Source organism: Cheilinus undulatus, linkage group 2 (genome assembly GCF_018320785.1).
Source record: "Cheilinus undulatus linkage group 2, ASM1832078v1, whole genome shotgun sequence".
Classification (NCBI taxonomy): Eukaryota; Metazoa; Chordata; class Actinopteri; order Labriformes; family Labridae; genus Cheilinus; species Cheilinus undulatus.
The window spans coordinates 8,991,851-9,014,667 of NC_054866.1; the positions used below are offsets into that span (position 1 = coordinate 8,991,851).

At 38.8% G+C, this 22,817-nt stretch overlaps 1 protein-coding gene across 2 annotated transcripts; it reads right to left on the minus strand.

Moving 5' to 3' along the window:
* Positions 1-392: 392 nt before the first annotated feature.
* Positions 393-6,418, minus strand: serpinh1b (serpin peptidase inhibitor, clade H (heat shock protein 47), member 1b). Of its 2 annotated transcripts, XM_041797225.1 has the most exons (8): positions 6,307-6,397; positions 5,981-6,012; positions 4,855-5,004; positions 3,283-3,475; positions 2,911-3,181; positions 2,716-2,814; positions 2,323-2,555; positions 393-1,368 (listed from the first exon to the last, which is right to left on the minus strand). In XM_041797225.1, exons 3-8 carry the CDS (start codon positions 4,971-4,973, stop codon positions 1,066-1,068), a joined length of 1,218 nt encoding a protein of 405 aa, XP_041653159.1. In that variant the 5' UTR covers positions 4,974-5,004; positions 5,981-6,012; positions 6,307-6,397; the 3' UTR covers positions 393-1,065. The 2 variants fall into 2 exon arrangements, with proteins under 2 accessions (XP_041653159.1, XP_041653152.1); XM_041797218.1 differs by lacking the exon at positions 5,981-6,012 and having other exon boundaries at positions 6,307-6,418.
* Positions 6,419-22,817: the final 16,399 nt, after the last annotated feature.

Sequence of the window (22,817 nt, forward strand, 5' to 3'; positions counted from 1 at the left end):
AAACGTTTGTAAAAGTGTTTTACCAAAGTAAATTTCTGTAATGTTTTGGTTTATGTAAATTTGTTTCAAATTTTGTAAAAATGTTTCAGACTTTGTAATTTTGTGTTTTTAAATGTTGTGGTAAAAAAAATGTCATTTTTTTGAGTGTTTTGTCAGTGTAAATTTTTTTTATGAAATGTAAAAATGTTTTGGTCAGGGCAGATTTGTTCAAGTGTTTCAGAATTTTTATTTTCTGTTATGCTTCCAGGCCACCGTAGAAAGGTGATTTTAATGGCTTTGGTTGCTGCCATGTGATTATAATTCAACATTTACAGTGATGAGCAGGTATACCTACTAAAGTGGCAGGCCAATATATTTGCTAGGTATTGAGACAATGATATCACAAAAAGAGGTCAGTTTCTTCCTTTTTATTTAAAAATCAAGACATTATTACAGAACCACACGTTTCCAACAGCTTCTTTGTGAAAATATCAACAGCAACAACATGACACAGTATGGCTGGCACTTAAAATAAATGAGGCACCAGATCAATTTGCCGCCTTTCCTCTGCAAGCTCAGCTCATGCAGGGGAACATTTCAGTGCAGACTGGAGGCAAAGAAATATCTGGGGATGTGAGGAGGAGTGAAGAAGTGAGAAAGAACTGTTAAGGAAGCTTGTGCAGAGATCTTTTTCTTTAAACATTAAAGATAATGCAAGAAAACACAAGTGGATCATAGCCAAACCAATACTGGCAAAAGAAGGTGTAAAGAGGGTCATACTTAATATAAGCATGTTGTCTGCTGTGCCAACTATTGTTTGCATAAATAGAAATAAGGCACATACTGAGATTGTAACTTGGACTAATCATTGGGGGTTTTAAAGCTGAGCTCCCACGTTGTGACAACAGTTGTTCCCTGGGTAGATTAAGAGTTTAAAAAACAAAAGGTAAGCTCAGATACTCAGAATATGTTGGAATGTGCTCTGGAGGTAACAGTCAGACCCTAAAGACAGTCTCACACATGTACAGTTTCCTGCCATAGTTTCACAAATAACAAAGCTATTCAACACGACTGACCACATTAACATTATAGCTCATCACGCATCTTATCTCCTTTAGGCCTAACTACTCTGCCAATGTACATGATGGACTTGGTCTTGTTGTCCCTGACGAGGAAAATGAATGGATGGTCGGCATAGAAAAGTTTAGGGTTCCTCAGTTTCTCAGAGCCAAAGATGCTGGTGTCAAACTGGTTTCCTGCCACGTCCAGCTCAAAGGCAGATGCGTGGAAGACGTTGGAGAGGTAGAGGTCCTTCTTTCCGGAGATGTTGGACAGGTCAGCTTTGGCTTTGTCCACGGCTTCAGTCAGGCCAAGGTCGGCAAGATGTTTCTAGAAGAGAGAGAGAATTGCTCAGGTTATTATGCTGCTCTCAATCTAAAGACGACTGCACTTCACATTTGTATGCAGATGACGGTATGCTTCTACCACATTCAAAGGTGAACTGTCAAAAGAGAGAAAGACAGATCTAAGGAAGGAAGAAAGGAAAGGTGGGAGGAAGGGAAAGAACAAAAATAGAGAGGAAGTTAAGTTGGAGTTAAAGGAAGGAAGGCAGGAATAGTGGGTGAAAAGAAGAGGGGAAGAATGCAAAAAAAGGAAGGACAAAAAAACAAAAGAAGGAAGGAGGGAAGAGTGGGTGGAAAAAAGGAGAGGGAGGAAGGAAAGAGGTTGATAGAAGAAAGAAACAAAGTAGGAAGGAACAGTGGAAGGAAGGAAGGAAGGAAGAAAGGAAGGAAAGAGAAAAAAATTAAATCAAGGAAGGAATAAACAATGGGAGGAACAAAAAGAGGAAGGAAGACTGGGTGGGAAAAGGAGAGGAAGGAAGGGGGAGGTAGGGAGGAAAGGCAATAGAAGAAAGAAAGAAAGAAAGAAAGAAAGAAAGAAAAAAGAAAGAAAGAAAGAAAGAGAAAGAAACAAAGGGAGGAACAAAAGGAGGAAGGGAGATGGAAGGAAGGAACGACAAAGACATAAAGACAAGAAAAAAGGAACAGAGTGAAGAAGGCGAGGAAGGTAGGAGAAAGAAATGAAGGGAAGAACGATGGGAGGAAGAAAGGGAGGAATCGTAAGTGAAAAGACTGGCAAAAGGAAGGAAATAGGAGATTAAAGTAGAAGGAGAGAAAAAAGTAAGGAACGCTGGGAGTAGGGAAGAGAGGGAGAATTAAGGAAGGAAAGAGGGAAGGAGAGGAGGGAGGATTGCAGAAAGTAAGGGAGAGAAAAAGTAACAAATAAAAAAGAAATACACCTCAAATTATAGAACATTTATTTCATTCAACTGCTGTTCTTTACCTGCAGGTTGTGGCTGACTTCCACTGAGATTTTGGGGAGGGAAATGGCCACGGCTCTGTTCTCCAGCTTGCTGATCCAGGTGTCCACCTGAGCTCTGGTCAGGAGTTTCTCCAGGCGTTCCAGGGGCTCCAGGTGGTACGTCATGATGAAGATCATGGAGGCCTGCTTCTGTCCCAGAGGCATGTCCAACACAAAGAGTCTGTTCTCTGTGTCCTCGTAGAAGTTATACAGACCTGCAGAGAGCATACCAAATCAGAGGAGGACCATTGTCATGGACTGTAATTGACACATGGATCGTGCTGATCAAATGAAACTGTATAGCCTGAAGCTTTACAGCACAAAGAAGGTTTTGCATTGTACAAAAAACTTCATGGAGCCAGTTTAGAAACTTACCTGTACGATGCATCATGGAAACTGAAACAGTGAAGGAGCGCGTCACCAGGAAACCACGATTGTCAACCATTGTGTCATGGAACTTCTCGTCCCAGTGGGCTGTGGGACCGAACAGAAAGGATTCAGTGAGAATCTCCATGAGTCCCATGTATGATTCAGGCACAACTGAGACCAGAAAAGACGTTTTCTACTCACGCTTGAAAAACATGGCGTTGACGATCATGGCTCCATCAGGGTTCTGCACATCCTTGGTGATCTCGGGCAGCTTGCCACCGGTTGACTTGGCCGCCCACTCGTTGATGGAGTTCACAGCACTCCTCTTGTCCCTGAAGTTGATTTTTGAGTGGTCATAGTTGTAGTGTTTCTTGCTGTTTTTCACAAACTCATCAGCAAAAGAGACGGAGCTGGGCCCGTAGAGGCGGTTGTTGATCTTCCAGGTTGTGTTGCGTGTCTTTGCATCACTCACCTGGAAAGAAGATTGTCATGAGTTGAGAAGTATCTATAAAGACCTGAGAGTTTAAGACTAGGCAGGGATGTTCAAATGCAGTTAGTTTCTGTCGCTCTTACCTCTGAGAGCAGCTCGGACAAGCCTGCATGAAGATGCTCATCCCTGAGTGTGTCCGCCTTGAGGACAGTTTTGACCTGGGAGGCTGTCGACGACTTCCCTCCAAGAGCAACCATCCCCAGAGAGGACGCCACCACCACCGGAGAGATGAGGATGTTCTCCGTGTCTTTGTCCTTCGCCATGTTGTGGTACAGGCTAAATCAAAATCACATGGTTAGTTTGCTTCTATTTCCAAAGTCTTATAAACATCATATCTTTACTAGCATTATTACCATGAGCAGTTTTACTGTTATGCAAAGGCTGGCAGGTAATTTTCAGGGGCTCTGGGCAACAAGAGGCCTCTAAAATTACTTTAAATGATTAAGATGTGCATGCTATATGTAAATAAGGGGCTGTCATAATAAAGTCTGATGATCTAAAACAGTGGTTCCCAACCTGGGGTCTGGGCACTCCTTGGGGGCAAGGTGGCAAAGATCTCAGGGGGACCCTGTCTGCTCTGATGTCAAAATTAGATATACATATAGATCTTTTTAAATAAAGATAAGAAACATAATGAATGATAGTGTATTAGAGACAATATAAAAGATTTTTAAAAAGACAATCTGGTCATTTTTTAGCAGAAAAGTTAAAAAAAAAAGAAAAAAAAGATGATTTGGTCATGTATTTACAAGAAAGCAAACTTGGAATTTCTGAGTTTAAAAAGCTGGAAATTTCCAAGGAAAAAAAAAAGAAATTTCCAAGTTTTAAAAGTCTTAAATTCCAACATAGAAACTCAAAAATTACACATTTCCAAAATTGTACATTTACAATAATGTAAAGTTTAAAAAAATACAGGAAACCACACTGAAAACAGTGGCTGGTCTTTTGACTTTATAATCTAAATTTGGTTCACAAAAAACTTTGGTTCACATTGACGATGTTTTAGGTCAAAAATTTCTTTTTTTTTCTCCCAAATTAATGACTTTTCAATGTGACTATTTTAGTTTTTTCCTCGTCTTTCAATAAACACTGGTGAGTCCTTTTTCCAAGTGGGACTTTCCTTTTCTTAGATATGGGGGGGGGGGGGGCACTACAAGGAAAAAAGGTTGGGAAGGTTTAGCCCCAACAGCAAAAAGCCCAAAAATGTCCTCATGTCAAGCAAATTGTACTTAGATAGACGCCTATAGCATACCGAAACAATGAATATGTGGATTACTGTGTGGTTAAATGGCATGCAATTAATTGAAATCCAAGATTTGTGGCAGGACAAAGAATATTACATCAGCAAGTATATGTTTTGTTTTTTGTAGTCACACCTGGCCTAGAGACATGTATAAGTGTTTAAATGTGGTAAGACTGAGGTACAATGCTCCCCTAAGAGGTCAAGAACAAGGGCCGTTGATCATCAAATTTGGGTAATTTCCTGTGCTTCTCTGGCTTTGTTACCCATAAGAGATGCTTCAAAATATTTTGTTCATTCACTACAATTGCTCTAGATGTGGGAAGGCCTCATTGGTCTAAGCCTGGGGCCCCATCTGACCAAAGCCACCATTGATTTGAATATATACTCTTAATTAACACTGTTAATTTCATACCTGAAGGCCAGATTGGCGCTGTTATCTGCCAGCGTGGTTGCATGGCTGCTCAACTTCTTTTCCTCTGCAGAGGCCAGGAGGGCCAGCAGACAAAGAGCGACAATGTTTGTCATCCACATCCTGTCTGTCTCCAAAAGCAGCTGTAGCAGCCTGTGGAAAGTGGACAAAAGACAACGAAAGAGTTAAATTATCTTTATATGAGATCAATACATTAAAAAAATTAAGAAATGTTCACCGAGTTTAAAGAGTAAGAGGTACGTGTCTTCAAATTTAGTTTGTGAAACTTTTCTTAAAGACTTTAATGGTGATATTCTCAGAGAGAAAAAACTAGAACATGAGCTAAGGCTGGGATGTGGTGTTGGCAGGCCAGGATTGGCCCAGCCCACACAGAGGCTTGAGAGAGCCTCCAGTCTGAGGCAGACATGTTCCTCGCCACGTCAGCACCATCAAAGCCTACAGCTGGAGCTGTAAAATCAAAAAAATCAGTGCATGCCTACAGGTCTTATAGCCAATCCCGGCTGTAATAACCAGCTGCATAATGTTTCTTTTGACTCTCCTTAGGGCAGAGGCATGTCTGCATTTGTTGGCAGTTTTACCATTAGACAAAGGACGGCAATTACCTGGGGCCTTGTGCATCAAGATGCCACAAGGCATAGGCAGAGACGAGCATCAAATGTGAGGTATAATGAGCCCAGAGTGCATAAAATAGCATCAAAATAGAGTTTGAAGTCCAAAAGCTCACTGGGAGGGACCCCTGGGCCCACTCCTGATTCCGAGCCCCACAAAACACCCCACAATGTCTTCTTACAAAACAAACAGAGCAAGTTAGATCTACTCAGAAGCATCAATTCCATTGAATCGTGGATTTCTGCAGAGGTTTGTTGCAGAAGAACTGGTATCACCCCATGTCGTCCACTTACAGTTTTATTTCAATGAAGTCACATTTTGCTTCAAGAACTGCTAAGATGTTGAGGCTGAGTTTTCACAGAAGATCAAGTACTACTGGCTCACATTTCAGCTGCTTTTACCAAGGCCTCCTAATGATTAAACCCCCTGGTCTACATTCTTTTTTAGTATTTTGCACTTTTTCACACAGTACAAAGGACTTTCCATCATGTTCGTATACCTTGAGATGTTTTCATGTCTGGGATTTTCATTCTGAAAGAAAAGAAATGTATGTAGTAATCTCCATCGAGCAGACAGTAAAACATTACACAGGCTCTGGTGGAGACATATGAACTGACTTTAAAGAGTTGGAATGCAGTATTAAAAAACCCCCATCAATTTGAAAGTGAATGCAATCTTTAAATCCTGCTTTGAATGAAACTAGAGATCAGATTAACCGTCAGAGACACGGTAGAAAGTTAAGAAAATTCTGCACTGTAACTTTAAACCACCAAATCAAAGCAGCTCATTCAGCCTGATGCATTCCTGAAAACAAAAGAGCCTTACCTGGCACAGATTCAGTGGCTTTCTCCTCTGAGCGGTGTCCTTTGGATTGGATAGTCTAACTGTAACAAACTCGCCTGCTCTATATATCCTGAGAGAGAACTTTCTGGAAGTGGGAAGGGGATATTCAAATGTAGGTCTCTGTTTTTCCACAGGAAGTTGGGAGTTGGGACGTCCCCCTTTGCAGCCACAGGCTGGAATGAGAGGGGCCGGCTGATGCAAACTCCTTAGCTCTGATCTGAGCTCAGCTTTGAGGCTCTCCCACTGTTGGCTGCAGACTCTTAGAACTGATTCTTTATCAGTCTGAGCTGATTATGTGCAAAAATACTCCCCAGCCTCCATTCAGGTCCTAATGCTGCAATCTTTAACACTGATTTCATCACATTAAAGCTGAAATTGTGATTGATTCTTGTGCATTGAGAGTGTTGCATGTCTGTGCTGTATTTGCTGCAGTTTAAACTACTCAGAGGCATCAGTGAGTTGACATGTTGTTTGCAGATGTTTAGGCTGGAAATCTGCATTTTTGTTGATCTAGTTGCACAGATGTCTGATTTCAAACTTCCAGAAACTTCCAGAAGTTTTATAGTGTTGGATTCATGCCTAAAGGAGTCTGTGAGATCTCCAGCCCAGCCCCCACAGTGCCACGTCTGCTCAGCTGATTGCAGGGTAGTTAAGACATGGGGGGAGCACCACTATCGTAAAAAGTGCAGTGTGTTGACCAGAATCAGCAAAAATAGCTCCCAAGATCAAGCAAGACATTAAATGAATGACTTATCATTGTACATTTGTAAAACTAGTAGGTTTAAGTCTGAAACAAACAAACTGAAGCATGTTTTCCACCTTCTAATCCCCAAATTCCTCCTCTGTTGCAGCCAACTCATTCATTCTCTTCAGCGCTTTGCAGAAAACAGAATCCAAAAAGTTTAACAGAGGCTTATTAAGGTTAGTAGATTAACAAATACCAACTCCAATCCTCCTGTTGTATCTAAATATTAAAGGGCTTACATTTTAGGATAATTGAGCCCCCTTTTTACACATTTAAAGGTATGACTCAGGCTTGCACCTCCTCCCTTCTCTCCAGGGGATGTTTGTCACTCTGAAAAAGCCCTGGGAGTCATCACAGTTTACTCTGAATTCTTCAGCATGTGTAGACGGAGGCCAGCCTCTGGGTTAAGCAAGTCTGGTCGAATCTCCTCAGACATAATTCCTATTAGAAGTGGCAATCCTTTCTCTGTCTTTCTCGGGGCACAAAAGGCTTGAAAGAACAAAACAGTCATAAAAACGGGTTTACACAGAGGCTAATAAGAGCAGGAAGCCATTAAAGGTGCAGCTTTTTTCTTTATAAAGGAAGGCATCAATTCAAACCAATAAAACAAGAAGCCTAACAGTTAGGATCTACGTTACAAAGTTTTTTTTTTAATTTTCCTGATAAACCCAGAGAATGGGCCCACCCCAGGTGATAACATGCATGCGTGTTGGATCATTAGCATTGATGCTAGCTATCCTTGCTAGGATGAAAAAGCGTGTCGAGCTCGGGTCTGTTGTTGAAGTTATTAATTTGTGCCACTTTCTAACCTTTTTTTCACCACTTTTTCAGCCCATTTTTGCAAGTTTTGTGTGCCACCTCTCATGTTTTTGCCACATTTAGCCACATTTAATCACCTTTTTTTCCCACCCATGTCACTACAAATCCATTTATTTTACTCTTTTACACCACTTTTTATCATATTTCCTGCCATTTTTGCCTTTTTAAAACCATCTTTGCCTCTGTAAACCAATTGTTGCCACTTCCTACCTATTTTGTCGATTTAAACCCATTATTGCATTTTTCTAAACCAATTTTTGCCCTGTTATATTTCACCACCTTTTGTGCTCATGTTGGGGGATTTAAGCTATTTGGACACTCCTCCACCACTTTTTCTGCCCATTTTTGCCTCTGTTAACACATTTTTCCCACTATCAACCAATTTGTGAAACTCTAAACACATTTTTGCCACTATTGACCCAGTTTTTGCCTCTATACACAAATTTTTGCCACTTTCTTCCTATATTCTTGCCTCTCTTAACCATTTTCCCCATTTTTCACCAATTTTTGTCAGTTGAAACCCATTTTTGTTGCTTTTAAACCATTTTTGCCCCCATTGATCATATTTCACATTTTGTGTTCATTGTGAATGAGTCAAGCCATTTGGCCACTTTCCACAACATTTTTTTGCCCATTTTTGCCACTATAAACACATTTTTGCCATTTTTAACCTATTTTTATTCTGTTTTAAGAAAAGGGTTGGTATTTTGAAGAAGGCTAAATATTATGGCATTTATGAATAAACAAGTAAATAAAAGTTGCATTGATAAGAGTGGTTGTTATTCTGGTAAAAAAAAAAAAAAAAAAGAATATTAGAGTTATCACGGCTTAAATATACAATGGATCATGATTTTGCTGACCTCCACATGCCCCCCCCCCCCACACACACACACACACACACAATTTTGCTGGGCCCCCAAAATTTCTCCCCTTTGTCTTCCCTTATGGGCGGCCTTAAGTACCTCTTCTTTAATGTACACTGTGCCCTCCAGGGCCTCTACAAACACATACATAAATGTAAAATACAGCAAGACTCTGGGGTCATTTCCAACCCAGATTCCAAAAAAGTTAGGGCACTGTGTAAAATGTAAATAAAAACAGAATGCAATGATTTGTAAATCTCATTACACCTCGGTTTATTTACAACGGATCATAAAAAACATATCAGATGTTGTTTCTTGCAAAAATGCATTTATGGCAAAATGAGGGAGAAAAGCCGTTAAAGAGTTACCGCTAACCTCTTAGCTCATGGCTAGTATTCCAGCATGCTAGGTGCCATGAAGCTAAGTTTATGAAACAGATATTAACGCAACATAGAAACAACCCGATAAACTTTTTAAGTCAAATGGGTTGTTTTAAAGAAAAAATAAAATATAACATTAACCTCTGCACAAGTTCACACTTGTTTAGCATCTATATTCATGATGCTGATAAAAAAATAAATCTTTCAAAGAATTTTTAAAGTACCTTAAACTCATCAGATAATGATCTCACTCTCAATGAATGCATAGGGATTTGAATGACAAATGAGCAGTACGTTTGCTAAAATACAAACACAGAATCATCAGTATTTTAAAGTGAATGGTAAAAGTTAAGTTGGCATTATCATTTTAACCCCTTAAAGCCTGAAAACACAAATAATAGCCAGAAAATTAAATTTTTTTGGAATTGAAATGTTCATTTAACTTTCTACTGAAATTTTGAAAAATCAGAATTTCCATAAAATTTTACAAATATATTTTTAGTATCTCATTTTAGTCATTAGGTGTTTTTGGTGACTGATAATCCACTTGAGGGCATTTCTATCATTTATCAGATTGTATTCATTAGTTTTTATTTTTGAGTAATTTATGGAGCATATTGATTAGATAGAGGTATCATAAAAGTATGTATCAAATTTGCGACAACAGTCGTTAAGGGGTTAATATTGCTTTAATCCTTGATATGTGAACGCTGTATGATGCCTTTTGTAATGACTAAGTGAAATTCCTACAGTAGCTCAGGTAGGCGCTTCATGGGTGAACTTCGTTCACAAGCGTGAGCTCAGCCTCTCCCATCCTGCCATCTGTGCTTGTTCTCCAAACAGAAAGACAGCAGCCTGTGGCCACCGAAACTTGAGAAGCTGTCTGAATATCTCTCACTCTCTCTGACACTCACTTCCAGATGTATGTGTGTGTGTGTGTGTGTGTGTGCGTGTGTGTGAAAGCCTTCCTTCTGATTTACTTTCCAGATGGTCTGTTTTATTGAAAATAGAGTGCTAAACACTTCCTCAGGATTTAAAGAGACAAACACAATGATATTCTGAGTAGATTTGTTTTTTATATGTTGTGTTATTTGTGATGTTATAAGATGATGTAACAAAGCGCTTCAGCCACGGCTGCAGACCGAGGAACCCCTGAACTACAGGAGGAGGAGCACGGCTGCCAAGTAGACCATGACGCAAGACCCAAGAAGTGTTTCAGCTCTGCTATGTGATGTAACTTCCTCAAGTTTTGTGGCAACCACTGCAGAAAGCAGATAAATCCTATAAATTTCTTTTAATCAGTCGATTTACATTTACATTTAAGAATGCTGACACTGGCTGTGAAAATAAACCAGGATTACACTGTCAGAGTACAAATACTTTACTACTTTTCATGAAGAGGGACTTCCTCCATAAGTGGATATACTTTAAAATGATACTTATGCACCATTAACAAGAATTATCAAGAAACTGCGTTGAATATTTTTGGGCTTTTTTCCCCCCTTAAATTTCACTTGAAATTTTTACTAATCAACTTTATATCAAATATCAGTTATTTCCCAGTTTGATCTGCATTTTCAGACTTTTTTCATTCAAAACATTATTCTCATCATACAACGGTCTGAGTCTTGTGGATAGACAGAATAACACGTTGTTTTGTAAGCCCTCTGTCTTTTTAACCCCTAAATGGCCTCTCAATGCCTTTTGTTTCACTCTTGAAAGTTTTAGTCTAGATTTAGGGGATGAAAACTCAACATCTTAGTTGAAATTTAGAAAACTCTGTACATTACAATCTTTACTTTAAGTGAAAAAAATGATCTTATCTAAATTATCTATTATTATTGAACAAATCTATGGAGCTATTATTGTTGCAAAAGTATTTACAAATACATACAAAGATCTGTGCACAAATCTGCAAATGCATAGGTAGATTTAGAAATACATTTACAAATCCACAAATGTATGTACAGATCTGCAAATGTGTGCAAAGATCTGTAAATGCGTACAAAGATCCACAAATGCATCCACTAATCTGCGAATATGTAGACCAATTTGTAATTGTGGATTGGCTTAATTTTGGTCAGAAAACTCTTTTTTGCTTCAAGTTGTCAAAATCCTCACAAGCCATCAGTTGCAACTGAAATCTGCCTCTCAATCAGCTGTCATACTCACGTGACTGTTGCAACACTTGTACCACGCACGATCCTCAAATGTGTTCTCAGATCTGTAAGCGTAGGGACTAGGTCTGTTTCCCTCAGCGCAGGCTCACAGGCAAGGCTGCCTTCCTCGTTGCATATTCATCACACAGGAGGCAGCAGTTCAGCCTGTGTAAAGGCTGTATGTAGCGTCAACGTGACAGGAGAAATATTGTTGTATTATACTGTTATTCATTTCATTGAAAGAGTGAAGAAAATAATGACTACCTTTTCTCCAAAATCATATCACAGCAGTGGTTAAATTGTCACCTCTGCTAGACACGGGTTTATTGTGCTCTATTTTCAAACAGAAATCACCATTATCACGCTGTATGAGCTGGGTGATGGCTACCAATAAGATCCATAGAATGGTCTGTAACATTTATATTTGTATTAATAACAGGTGAAGGGAAAGATTGCCATTCTTGAGAAGTATGCTAAAAGGCTCTGAACAATGCTGATACATGTAAATCACAGCGTACAGTAGATGGCAAGACTGAGCAGCAGTGAAGCAACACTGTGATCACTCAGTACAATGTTCAATTCTAGCAGTGTCTGGAAAATTTCTTTATCTATTGCACTATTTTATGCACTGCTCAGGAATTTAATCACTCAGACCAGCAAACATGTAGGACTTGAAAATTGGCTTCAATGTGTGATCAAAAAGGACTGACTTAACAAAATATTCATTTCAGTCCATGACAGTTTGCACTAAATAGTCATTTTAATATTTTAAATATTTGCCCTGGCATCACGCTGATGGTTCCATCGGCTGCCCTTAAAATAGAAAATCGCTCTGCAGTCCCACGAGTAAAGGAATCCTAACATAAAAACGTGATCAATAGCTAAAAGTTCTGCTGTGGCTACCAGAGAAAACTCTTGTAAATTAGAAACCTCAGTCACCTGGCTCTGCCCAGTGTGCTGATCCTGCACCTGGAGCAAACTGTGCCAGCAAGATGTCTCTTTGTCCCCAGTGTACAGCAGGGAGGGAGTCACTATTAAGTCTATAAGGATATACTACTTCAGAGAATCTTCATTGACATGGTCTCTACTATATCTTGAGTTGCGCTTCGAGGTTTGACCTGTGCATCACCAGTTTTCTTCTCCTTACTGCTGATAAACTAGTGAAGATTCCCTCTACCGCCAGCGCCTGTCATCCACTCCTGCCTGTGCTGATACCGGCCTGATGCTGACTTACCAAAAGCATCCAGCATAACCGTGTTCAGTTAATCACCATGCATGTTTCTACACCTTGATTGGAGTCCACCTGTTGTAAATTAAACTGAATGGACATAATTTAGAAAGGCACACACCTCTCTATAGAAGGCCTTACAGATGATAATGCATATCACAGCTCTTACAAGAGCGGGTCACCCAGCCAAACTGAGCAATCAGGGAAGAATGGCCTTAGTAAGAGAGGTGACCAGACTAGAAATCCTGTGTGGAGACAGGAAAAAGTTCCAGAAGGACAGCCATCACCGCACCCCTCCATAGTTTAAAATCATAACCAAATCTTGAGAATCTGACCATTATTTTCAATGAGTTTACCTTTAAAACCAAGTAGTTAAAATGCTAAAATTTAACCTTCCTTATCAATGGTTTTAATCTTTTTTGGAAGTATTGATTTCAATGAACATCATTTGGGAAACTGTAAATACTAAATGTTACTTTTTAAGGGATCAGTAAACCTACAATGTTCATTTCTTGGTGGATAACGCCAACATCTACCTGCTGTACAGATCTGTGGTTCACCTGGAGAACCCCGGGAACGCTGTGTGGGTCATGTTTTTTGACTCCTCCAGTGGAGTATAGGCATATTATCATCAGCGTTGTAATCAGTCAGCTGGCACCCAGACTGCACCGATGAATATCCAGAGACTGGACATTGAGAGGGTAGAGACATATAAAAATACCTGAGTGTTCCCCTCAACAATAAAGTGGATGGGTCAGAACTGCTGAGGAGACTGAGGTCCTTTGGAGCGTGCAGGACTCTGTCACGGAAATTTTATGATAGTATGATGGTGTCTGCTCTCTCTTATGCAGTGGCTGGCTGTGGAGGAGGGAGCACAGAGAGAGACAGAAAAAGACTGAATAAGCTGGTCAGGAGGCACAGGTCTGTCCTGGACTGTCCCGTGGACTCTGGAGGAAGCGGGAGGATTTTGGTCAAGCTGACATCCATCATGGACAACCCCTCTCACCTACTGCATGACACTGTTGGGGCCCTGAGCAGCTCCTTCAGCCCACCCTGAAAGAAAGAGTGCAAGATCATCTGTCCCAGGGATGGGCAGCTATTAAGATTAATTTCGATTAATTCAGATCTGTAATTAGTGCATTATTATTTTAATCCTGATTAATCTCACACTTTGTCTCTTTCAACACTGTCTGGTTAAGCCACTTCTACTCTTCTCTACAGCCACAGTGATGAAATATAAGTCCATCACTCATCCTTAATTTTTCAGGTCCCTTTTAAAAACTCAGACAGTTCAGTGAACCAGTCAGAAGTCATCTGCACCTTTTGTTATCAAGCATTTACTTTACCTTTAACTTGTTTCTAGTTTTAAATTCAAAATAATAGATTTAAATTGTGATTAATGCAATTAAAAATGATGCAGTAAATTGCTATTAACTACAGGGATTCTGAGATAAATCTCAATAAAAAATGTTTCTTATTTGACAGCCCCTACTTACAAATATATTTCGTCTAATTTATTGAATCAGCATTTATGTTTTCAAAGCTCTAACACAAATAGACAATTCTAATGAGTCAACTTGAAATAAAAATGGTTTGAAGCTACTTTTTAGATGACATGATCAGTAGTTTTACCATGAACAAAATATCTTTTAATTGCATTTAGTAATTCTTCTTAAGAGTTTTACTGAAACACAGTCAGTCCCCTTCTTGAATGTCTTGCAAGGAACAAGCAACAGTTTGTATTGTTTTTTCTATTTGATATGTTTCTAAACTGCGTATAGTGTTGTACAAGTGGTTTTACTCTTAGCTGATAATCTTGTGTTTCCTTCATGCTGACAATTTGTTGATACTACAAATTGTCTCACAACCCACATAGTGCATGTTTGCCACCCCTGATTCAAAACCACCGTGTGAATATGTTTTTATACCTGTTTTGTAAATGTAAATGAGACTCCTCTATCACTAATTTTTGTCATCATGTTTTTTGTGTTAATTTCTTAATTAAATACCACAAGTTTTATAAACATTCACAGTTTACTTTTTTTGTTATTATATATTTGCTGATTATTTTCCCTCAGGTTTGAGCAAATGGTCCTGTTTGGAAGGAAAGCACATCTTTACACCCTGGGCAACGTTGTTTTGAATGCATGGTGATTAACTGAACACAGTGTTTTTTATACTTGGTGCTTTCTGTAAATCAGCATCAGGCCAGAATCTGCAAATGCACAGGTGGGAGTGGATGACAGGTGCTGTGGTAGAGGGAGTCTTCACTAGTTTTATCAGCAGTAAGGAGAGGTAGGCATCTTGCTGGCACAGTTTGCTCCAGGTGCAGGATCAGCACACTGGGCAGAGCCAGGTGACTCTGAGGTTTCTAATTTCAGAGTTTTCTCTGGTAGCTACAGCAGAACTTTTAGCTATCACGTTTTTATATTAGGATTCCTTTACTCGTGGGACTGCAGAGCGATCTTCTATTTTAAGGGCAGCCGATGGAACCATCAGCGTGATGCCAGGGCAAATATTTAAAATATTAAAATGACTATTTAGTGCAAACTGTCATGGACTGAAATGAATATTTTGTTAAGTCAGTCCTTTTTGATCACACATTGAAGCCAATTTTCAAGTCCTACATGTTTGCTGGTCTGAGTGATTAAATTCCTGAGCAGTGCATAAAATAGTGCAATAGATAAAGAAATTTTCCAGACACTGCTAGAATTGAACATTGTACTGAGTGATCACAGTGTTGCTTCACTGCTGCTCAGTCTTGCCATCTACTGTACGCTGTGATTTACATGTATCAGCATTGTTCAGAGCCTTTTAGCATACTTCTCAAGAATGGCAATCTTTCCCTTCACCTGTTATTAATACAAATATAAATGTTACAGACCATTCTATGGATCTTATTGGTAGCCATCACCCAGCTCATACAGCGTGATAATGGTGATTTCTGTTTGAAAATAGAGCACAATAAACCCGTGTCTAGCAGAGGTGACAATTTAACCACTGCTGTGATATGATTTTGGAGAAAAGGTAGTCATTATTTTCTTCACTCTTTCAATGAAATGAATAACAGTATAATACAACAATATTTCTCCTGTCACGTTGACGCTACATACAGCCTTTACACAGGCTGAACTGCTGCCTCCTGTGTGATGAATATGCAACGAGGAAGGCAGCCTTGCCTGTGAGCCTGCGCTGAGGGAAACAGACCTAGTCCCTACGCTTACAGATCTGAGAACACATTTGAGGATCGTGCGTGGTACAAGTGTTGCAACAGTCACGTGAGTATGACAGCTGATTGAGAGGCAGATTTCAGTTGCAACTGATGGCTTGTGAGGATTTTGACAACTTGAAGCAAAAAAGAGTTTTCTGACCAAAATTAAGCCAATCCACAATTACAAATTGGTCTACATATTCGCAGATTAGTGGATGCATTTGTGGATCTTTGTACGCATTTACAGATCTTTGCACACATTTGCAGATCTGTACATACATTTGTGGATTTGTAAATGTATTTCTAAATCTGCCTACGAATTTGCAGATTTTTGCACAGATCTTTGTATGTATTTGTAAATACTTTTGCAACAATAATAGCTCCATACAAAGCTAGCCTTACTGTAAAATAAACATTAATGTTAAACACCCATATTAATGTACTATCAATAATTTCATTGCTTTAAAAAAATACTGATGAAAATACTGCCACCTTGAATGCTCTTTACCCAATCCCTCCTTGTGTTTTCACAGATTACACACAAATGTCATGGATTTTAACCTCCTGCATCCCAGCGTCCTCATATGAGGACACTACATGTTGGGTTCCCTGCACCATTAAACTTAATTCTGCTTAACTTCGACCTATAAGCCTCATGTTTGCCACCTTGTGGTCACAAAAGCTCATTACATTTCTCTGTTAACATCGAAGGTGGCCGCCGTTCCCATTAAAATATTCAACAGTCATGCTTGACACAAAAAGGTCAAGGTACATAAACTTCAGATTTTAAGACTGAGACTTTATTTATGCTTTATTAATGCGTAACAGTTAAGTTTGATATGACAAGACCGTTTGACAAATATTGTCAATACTACTAAATAGGTGTCTTTTTGCACTAGAATGGCCCATATTCTGTTGCACAGTGGAATCTTTACTGTTTTATACAGTAAAAAAAGAAACCTCCTGTTTTTATTGTTTTTATGATATCATGTGATGTCTTTGCTCTATTAATGTCTTTAATGTCATAGTTTGCATGGTGTCTTATGATGCATGCGCTCCAATGATGTCTATGATACAGTGGTTTGCTTGGTATCTTTGACATTCAGGTTCTGGTGTCTGATGCTCTTAGTTTACTATCTTGATTGTGTTTTTTGTTCAGGTTCTTGAACTGTTTGGGTTCTGTTGATATTTCTGGGTGTCATTGTTCTGTTGTCTCTGTCTTATGCTTGGGTTTAGTTGCTTTGTTCTTGCTGCTACACATGCCAAAGCACTTTGTAAACCCTTGTTTTTAAAAGGCTATTCAAATAAAGTTATTATTATTATTATTATTGTCATATTATTGTTGTTGTTGTTGTTATTAGTAGTAGTATTACTATTATTATTATTATCATCATTATTATTGTTGTCATTATCATTATTATAATAATTATTATTACTGCTCTCATGTAAGGACAACCTTCTTTTTTTTTCAAAAACAACTTTCTGTTCAAATACAATGTTTAGTTTTTCAAACTTTTAATGTCCTGATTCCAAGGAACTTTAAGAAATCAGAAATGGACACCAAATAAAAGCTTGGGTCTTGAGGTTAAATGTCCTCCAGTCCAGCGCTAACATCTTGGTTTCATTTTAGTCTCCCTGACAAAATCAAACATACAGTACTTCTTGCCAGAGTTTTATCATCAAAAATCTATTTTTAGGTAGTCTTCCTCATTTGGAAAAAGTATATATATATATATATATATATATATATATATATATATATATATATATATATATATTTACATAGTGCTTTACAAATTTATTAGACCACCACCCAGAGTAAGGTTTATGCCACAGCTGCCCTAAATTAACAGAATTGGCAATTACCAAAATCATTATTTATGTTTCTGCAATGGTTAATACCCCAATATGTAGAAGCTCTTTAACCCAAATGAGATTTTTAATGCTACAATCTAATTATTATTATTATCTATGAATTTCCAAATTTACTGATTTACAAAAAAAACTGAAAAAAATGGTAAAGCACATTATTATTTCTTGATTAATATGTCAAATTATAGTTATTTACTTGCATTCCTGAACAGAAAAATGAGTTTTAGTGATTGAATGTTATGCTTGATTCATTTCTGACCTCTCAGAGAAGCCCAGTGAAATTTGGGTATAAAAAGGTGAATTTAGTTTGAAATTCCTCATTCCTGTTCAAAATGGTAAAAGCTCACTGAAAATGAAAGAGTCCACACTTCATGATGCTGGATGGTCTCTGAGACAAATATGACAGGTGGTCTAATAAATTTGTTAAGCGCTGTATATATATATTTAGAGAGAGAGAGAGAGAGTATTTGTCTTGTTAAATTCTTTAAATGGTATTGTTGTTTTTAATTAGGTGCACACATGTAAATATGTAAATATTACAGTTATGATTATTGCCACTTTTGGTGATCTTGTATTTAAGTACTGTTTGCACATTTTATTCCTTACTTTATTGCTTATTTCTTGTCTGTCTTGCTGAGCTGTTGTAATAACCAATAAAAGTTTATCTTACCTTATTTAGAATAAGAACTGCATTATTCTACATAGGCAGCACGATATTCGTAAAGCAGACAAGTTATGAAATTATGACAACTTTTGGTTCAAAAAGAATATTAAATTAAAGTTATCATCATATGCAGACGCCGTCTCTCTTTAACCTTTATTGCAGATTGAGGGTCTATTTTAAATCTACCTGATGATGTCAAAGCAGCGGCGCTCCTGCCGCCCTCTCTGATGGTCTTACTGCCGACCCAGCATGCCCCCCTGGTGGATAAAGTCTAAAGGCTTTGTCTGAGTTATCAAAGTTTTCTTTAAAGTAATTATAAGTTTTAATTAAGGTTATAACTAAGTTACTCCTCTTCCTCTCTGTACCCAGGAGGTTCCTTCATGTTAATCTTTGGGCTGTTTGTCCTCTGTATGCATGAGAGGAAATGTGAAAATAGAAAACCAAAGACAGCCCCTAAGAAGCTTTGGATTTTGGATGTCTAAACGCTAAAAGCAGACAAAATAACAAAACCAAGGGAAAATTCTGTTTCACTGTTTTCATGATACAACATGAAGGTGTTTGTCTTGTCTTACTGTGTTGCAGTTTGCACTCAGAGCCACTAGATGGAGTGAAAAGCAACCATATAATGATTCTTCATGAAGTCAGCCTGAGAGATTTTTAAAAGGCCATGTTAACAAAGGGATAACGCTGGGTAGAATACAAACGTGCATCCATCTAAGAAAACACATTAAAACTGAAGGCATTTTAAAAAAATAAAGCGTTTGCTGAAGGTAAGATAAGTTACAGATATACTGGTTGTCTCCAGTTTTTGAAACATCACACTTGATTTTATTATCATAAAAGCAAAACTGAAGGTCTTTAAAACTAGATAGTCAAACTATAAGCTCAGGGAGGGTGGGATGGATTCAGCGATTAACATTCTTATTCCACTTTTATTTAACCTGGCAAACATATGGATGGACTGGGCTTTCTTAGTTTAAATGGGGAGTTTTCCCACTGAGAACGAGGCACAACCATCAATGTAATGCTGTTTGAATCCCTTCAGCTCCTTACTGTCGGCCTTCTGAAAAATCCACCCTGCCTATCAGAAAATTAATTCTTGGCCTACAAAGTCATAACATGGTGTTACATTAACTGGACAGTAACCACTGTAGGATGGGGCCCTCACAGTTCCAACGTCCGATGGGTTTGGGTCCAAACAGAGGAATTTAGACCTCATTAAGTCATATTAGTGTATCAAGAGGGTTAAAAGTAAAGGGAATGTCACAAAAGATCTTTAGAGACTCATCTTTATGAGATCTTCAGGCCAGTATTTAGTAGAGTCACCTTTGGCTGCAGTCACAGCACTGGGTCTGTGTGGATAGGTCTCAGTCAGGCTTACACATCTGGACACTGTTCTACTCCACTCATCTTTGCAAAACTCAAGCTTCTTCAAGTTGCTGCTTGCCCTTTTTAAGTCACAATTTCTCTATTGGACTGAGGTCTGGGCTTTGACTCGGCTACTACTTGCAGACTGATGAGAATGTCCTCCAGGATTTTTCTACATTTTACTGCATTCCTTCTTGCCTCTTCTTTTATAAGCCTTCCAGGGCAGCTGCTGAGAAGCATGCCCACAGCATGATGCTGCCACCGCCATTCTTCACAGTGGAGATGGTGTGTTTGTGGGATGTGCAGTGTTTGGTGTCTTGTCTGATGGCCAAAAAGCACCATTTTGGTCTCATCAGGCCAAAGAATACTCTTTTGAAGATTTCTAGTCAAGATTTAATATGAGTTTCTTCAACAGTGTTTTTCTCTTTGCCACTCTCCTATGAAGCTTTAAAGAACCCAGGCAACACTTGTATGCAGAGTCTCTCTCATCTCAGCTGCTGAAGCTTGTAACGCCTTCAGAGTAGTTGTAGGTGTCTTGGTGGCCTCTCTCACTAGTCTTCTTGCACGCTCAGTCAGTTTGTGAGGACGGCCTGATCTAGACAGATTTACACATGTGCCATATTCCTTCCATTTCTTGATGATGGATTTAACTGAACTTCAGGGAATGCTAAGTGCCTTGGAAATTGTTTTTGTATCCATCCTCTGACTCATACTTTTCAATAAACTTTCCCTGAGTTACTTAGAGTGGTCTTTTGTCTTCGTGGTATAATGGTCAGTATCAGTAATGGAATACTGATAGTCTTAGTCTTTAGACTAAAATGACAATTATCATAAGTCACATTTGAGTCATCTCTGAACTTAGCTTTAGTCAAGAAAAGGTGCATATTTCCTTCCTTTATTCTTCCCTTATTCACTCAATCATTCATTAATTCACCCATTCAATTATTTAAAAAAAAATGACATATTTTATGAAAATAAAGACAAAAAGCAACAAAGCTGTCATAGTAGTATTTACATATTACAGTTGGATCATTTCATTTTCCTCCCTGCTGTTGTTGTGTGCCCTTTAAGACAGCACTAGTCAAATCTGTGTCCCAGACCTGCTGCATTATGCAGTCCCTCTCATAGAGGAGACCCCAGACAGCTGCTCCGCCCTTCCTGGTTGGCATTTAAAAGTGGATGGAGTTCATCACAAAGCGTAACAGAGAGGAGCAGGGAAGCCCAGGTCAGTCACATCAAATATGGTTAAGCAACAGGGAGACATCCTGGGGGGGAATGTTTCTCTTTCTTTCCCTCCTGTAAATTAACAACAATGACATCTGTGTTTGTGCATGTGTACGACGTGGATGTTTGTGGAGAGTTAAAGAGCTGCTTTATCTGCAGCAGTTTTATGCATCACAAGACAAAAACATTAAGACAAACACAAAATCTTGTTTTCCACTGGGAGTATGAAGCATCTGGCAGCATCGCTGAAATGTCTGTTTCCTTGGTGATGAATCTAAAACTGTTGCCCTTTTAGTCATTCTTCACTTCACAAGGGGAAAGTCTGACCACTGATCTGAGAAAAGCTGTACAAGTCAAACCCTACATCTGTATCTACTAATGTAATGAGTAATTGCACTCCCATAGCCTGCTGACCTCCTGTCCTTCCTCAGGAAGATCAGCACAGATTGTGTAAAGTGCAGAGCGTCAAGCTCAACACATGTCACACGTGTCACTCCGCAACCAAGGTCAAGCTTGATGGCCTCTCTTTTGTCCAGGCCTTTTTAACCCCTATTAATGCACCCAGAGACCATTGGCAGACATCCACAGCACAGCCAGGGGGTGCTGGCAAACCTACTACCCGCCCAGACAGTACTAGGCTGTGCTTACTCACCACATCCACCCCTTACTCCACCCTAAAGGTGTGGATTCTGCTATTGTGGGGATGTGCCAATTCTCATTCCTACCCAATGATGCCTTCAGGCAGCTTACACATCATATCTATGACTATTTCCTGCCTCAGTTTTTGGCCCAAACATGCCAGAAGTTCTGCACTGTATACATTTTATTTATATCAGTTTCATCTGGCCAACAAAATTTCACATTTACATAAGTAGACCCTTTGTAAAAACACTCAAAACTTAGCTCAGGTTCCTCCCATTTCTCTTGATCTTTACTGAGATGATTAAACACCTGGATTGGAGTCCACCTGTGGTATTTAAATTGATTGGACATGATTTTGAAAGGCACACACATGACATAGCTGTCTAAAGAAGGCCTCACAGCTGACAATGAAAATCAGAGCAAAAACTAGTGTTGTACCCAAGACCACACTATCTGAGACCAAGACCAGAGTGTGCCAGGACCAAGACAAGACCAAGACTTTTGGGGTTTGAGACCGAACCAAGACCGAGCCAAGCCAAGCAAAGACCGATGACCGATGAAGGAGATCTGAATACTTTCTGTACGCAATGTATATATCCGATTGGGTATACTGTAGTTCTCTTGATATGTTACCTGAAAAGACATGGTTCCAGTTAAAGGGGAAATTGATCTTTGCCTCAAAATGAATAAAACTACCCCTGACCCTATCTTGAATTAAATTAAAGTCATTTTTTGCCAGCTGTCACCACTGAAAAGCAAAGCACTCTTTTGATACTCTAGTTACTGAGAATTATGTATTATTAAAGTAGTTGGTACAATGTGTTTCTAGATGTTTTCATGATAAATTTTCAATATGCATTCTATTAAATCATATTGATCTAAAAATCAGTGGAATTAGTCTTTAGTTGACTTACAGATCTTTGTAATTGTTTGGTTTCCCTTCTGTATATCATTCTCTTAAATTAAAGGGCAACAGTTGACATCCTCACTGTGCCACAATTAATGGCAGTTCTCCAGTCTGAATGTGAATCATACTAAATGTGTCACAGCGTGTCAGTGAGTCGATCACAAGGGGCGACTGAAATTACATAGAGTCTCTGTTTATGACAGCAGATGGTGTTCTAGGGACAAAAATCAATACATTTGTTTTGTTTAATGAGTCACCAGGTAGTTATGTGTCTAAAACATGGTGCAACTGAGTGGGAAGGGCCAGGACATCTTCAATAATTATTTACTTGTTTTTTAAATGTACTTATTTGGATGAAAATAAATCACAACTAACCAGTTGTAATATTATGTATTTAATAACCCAACGTAG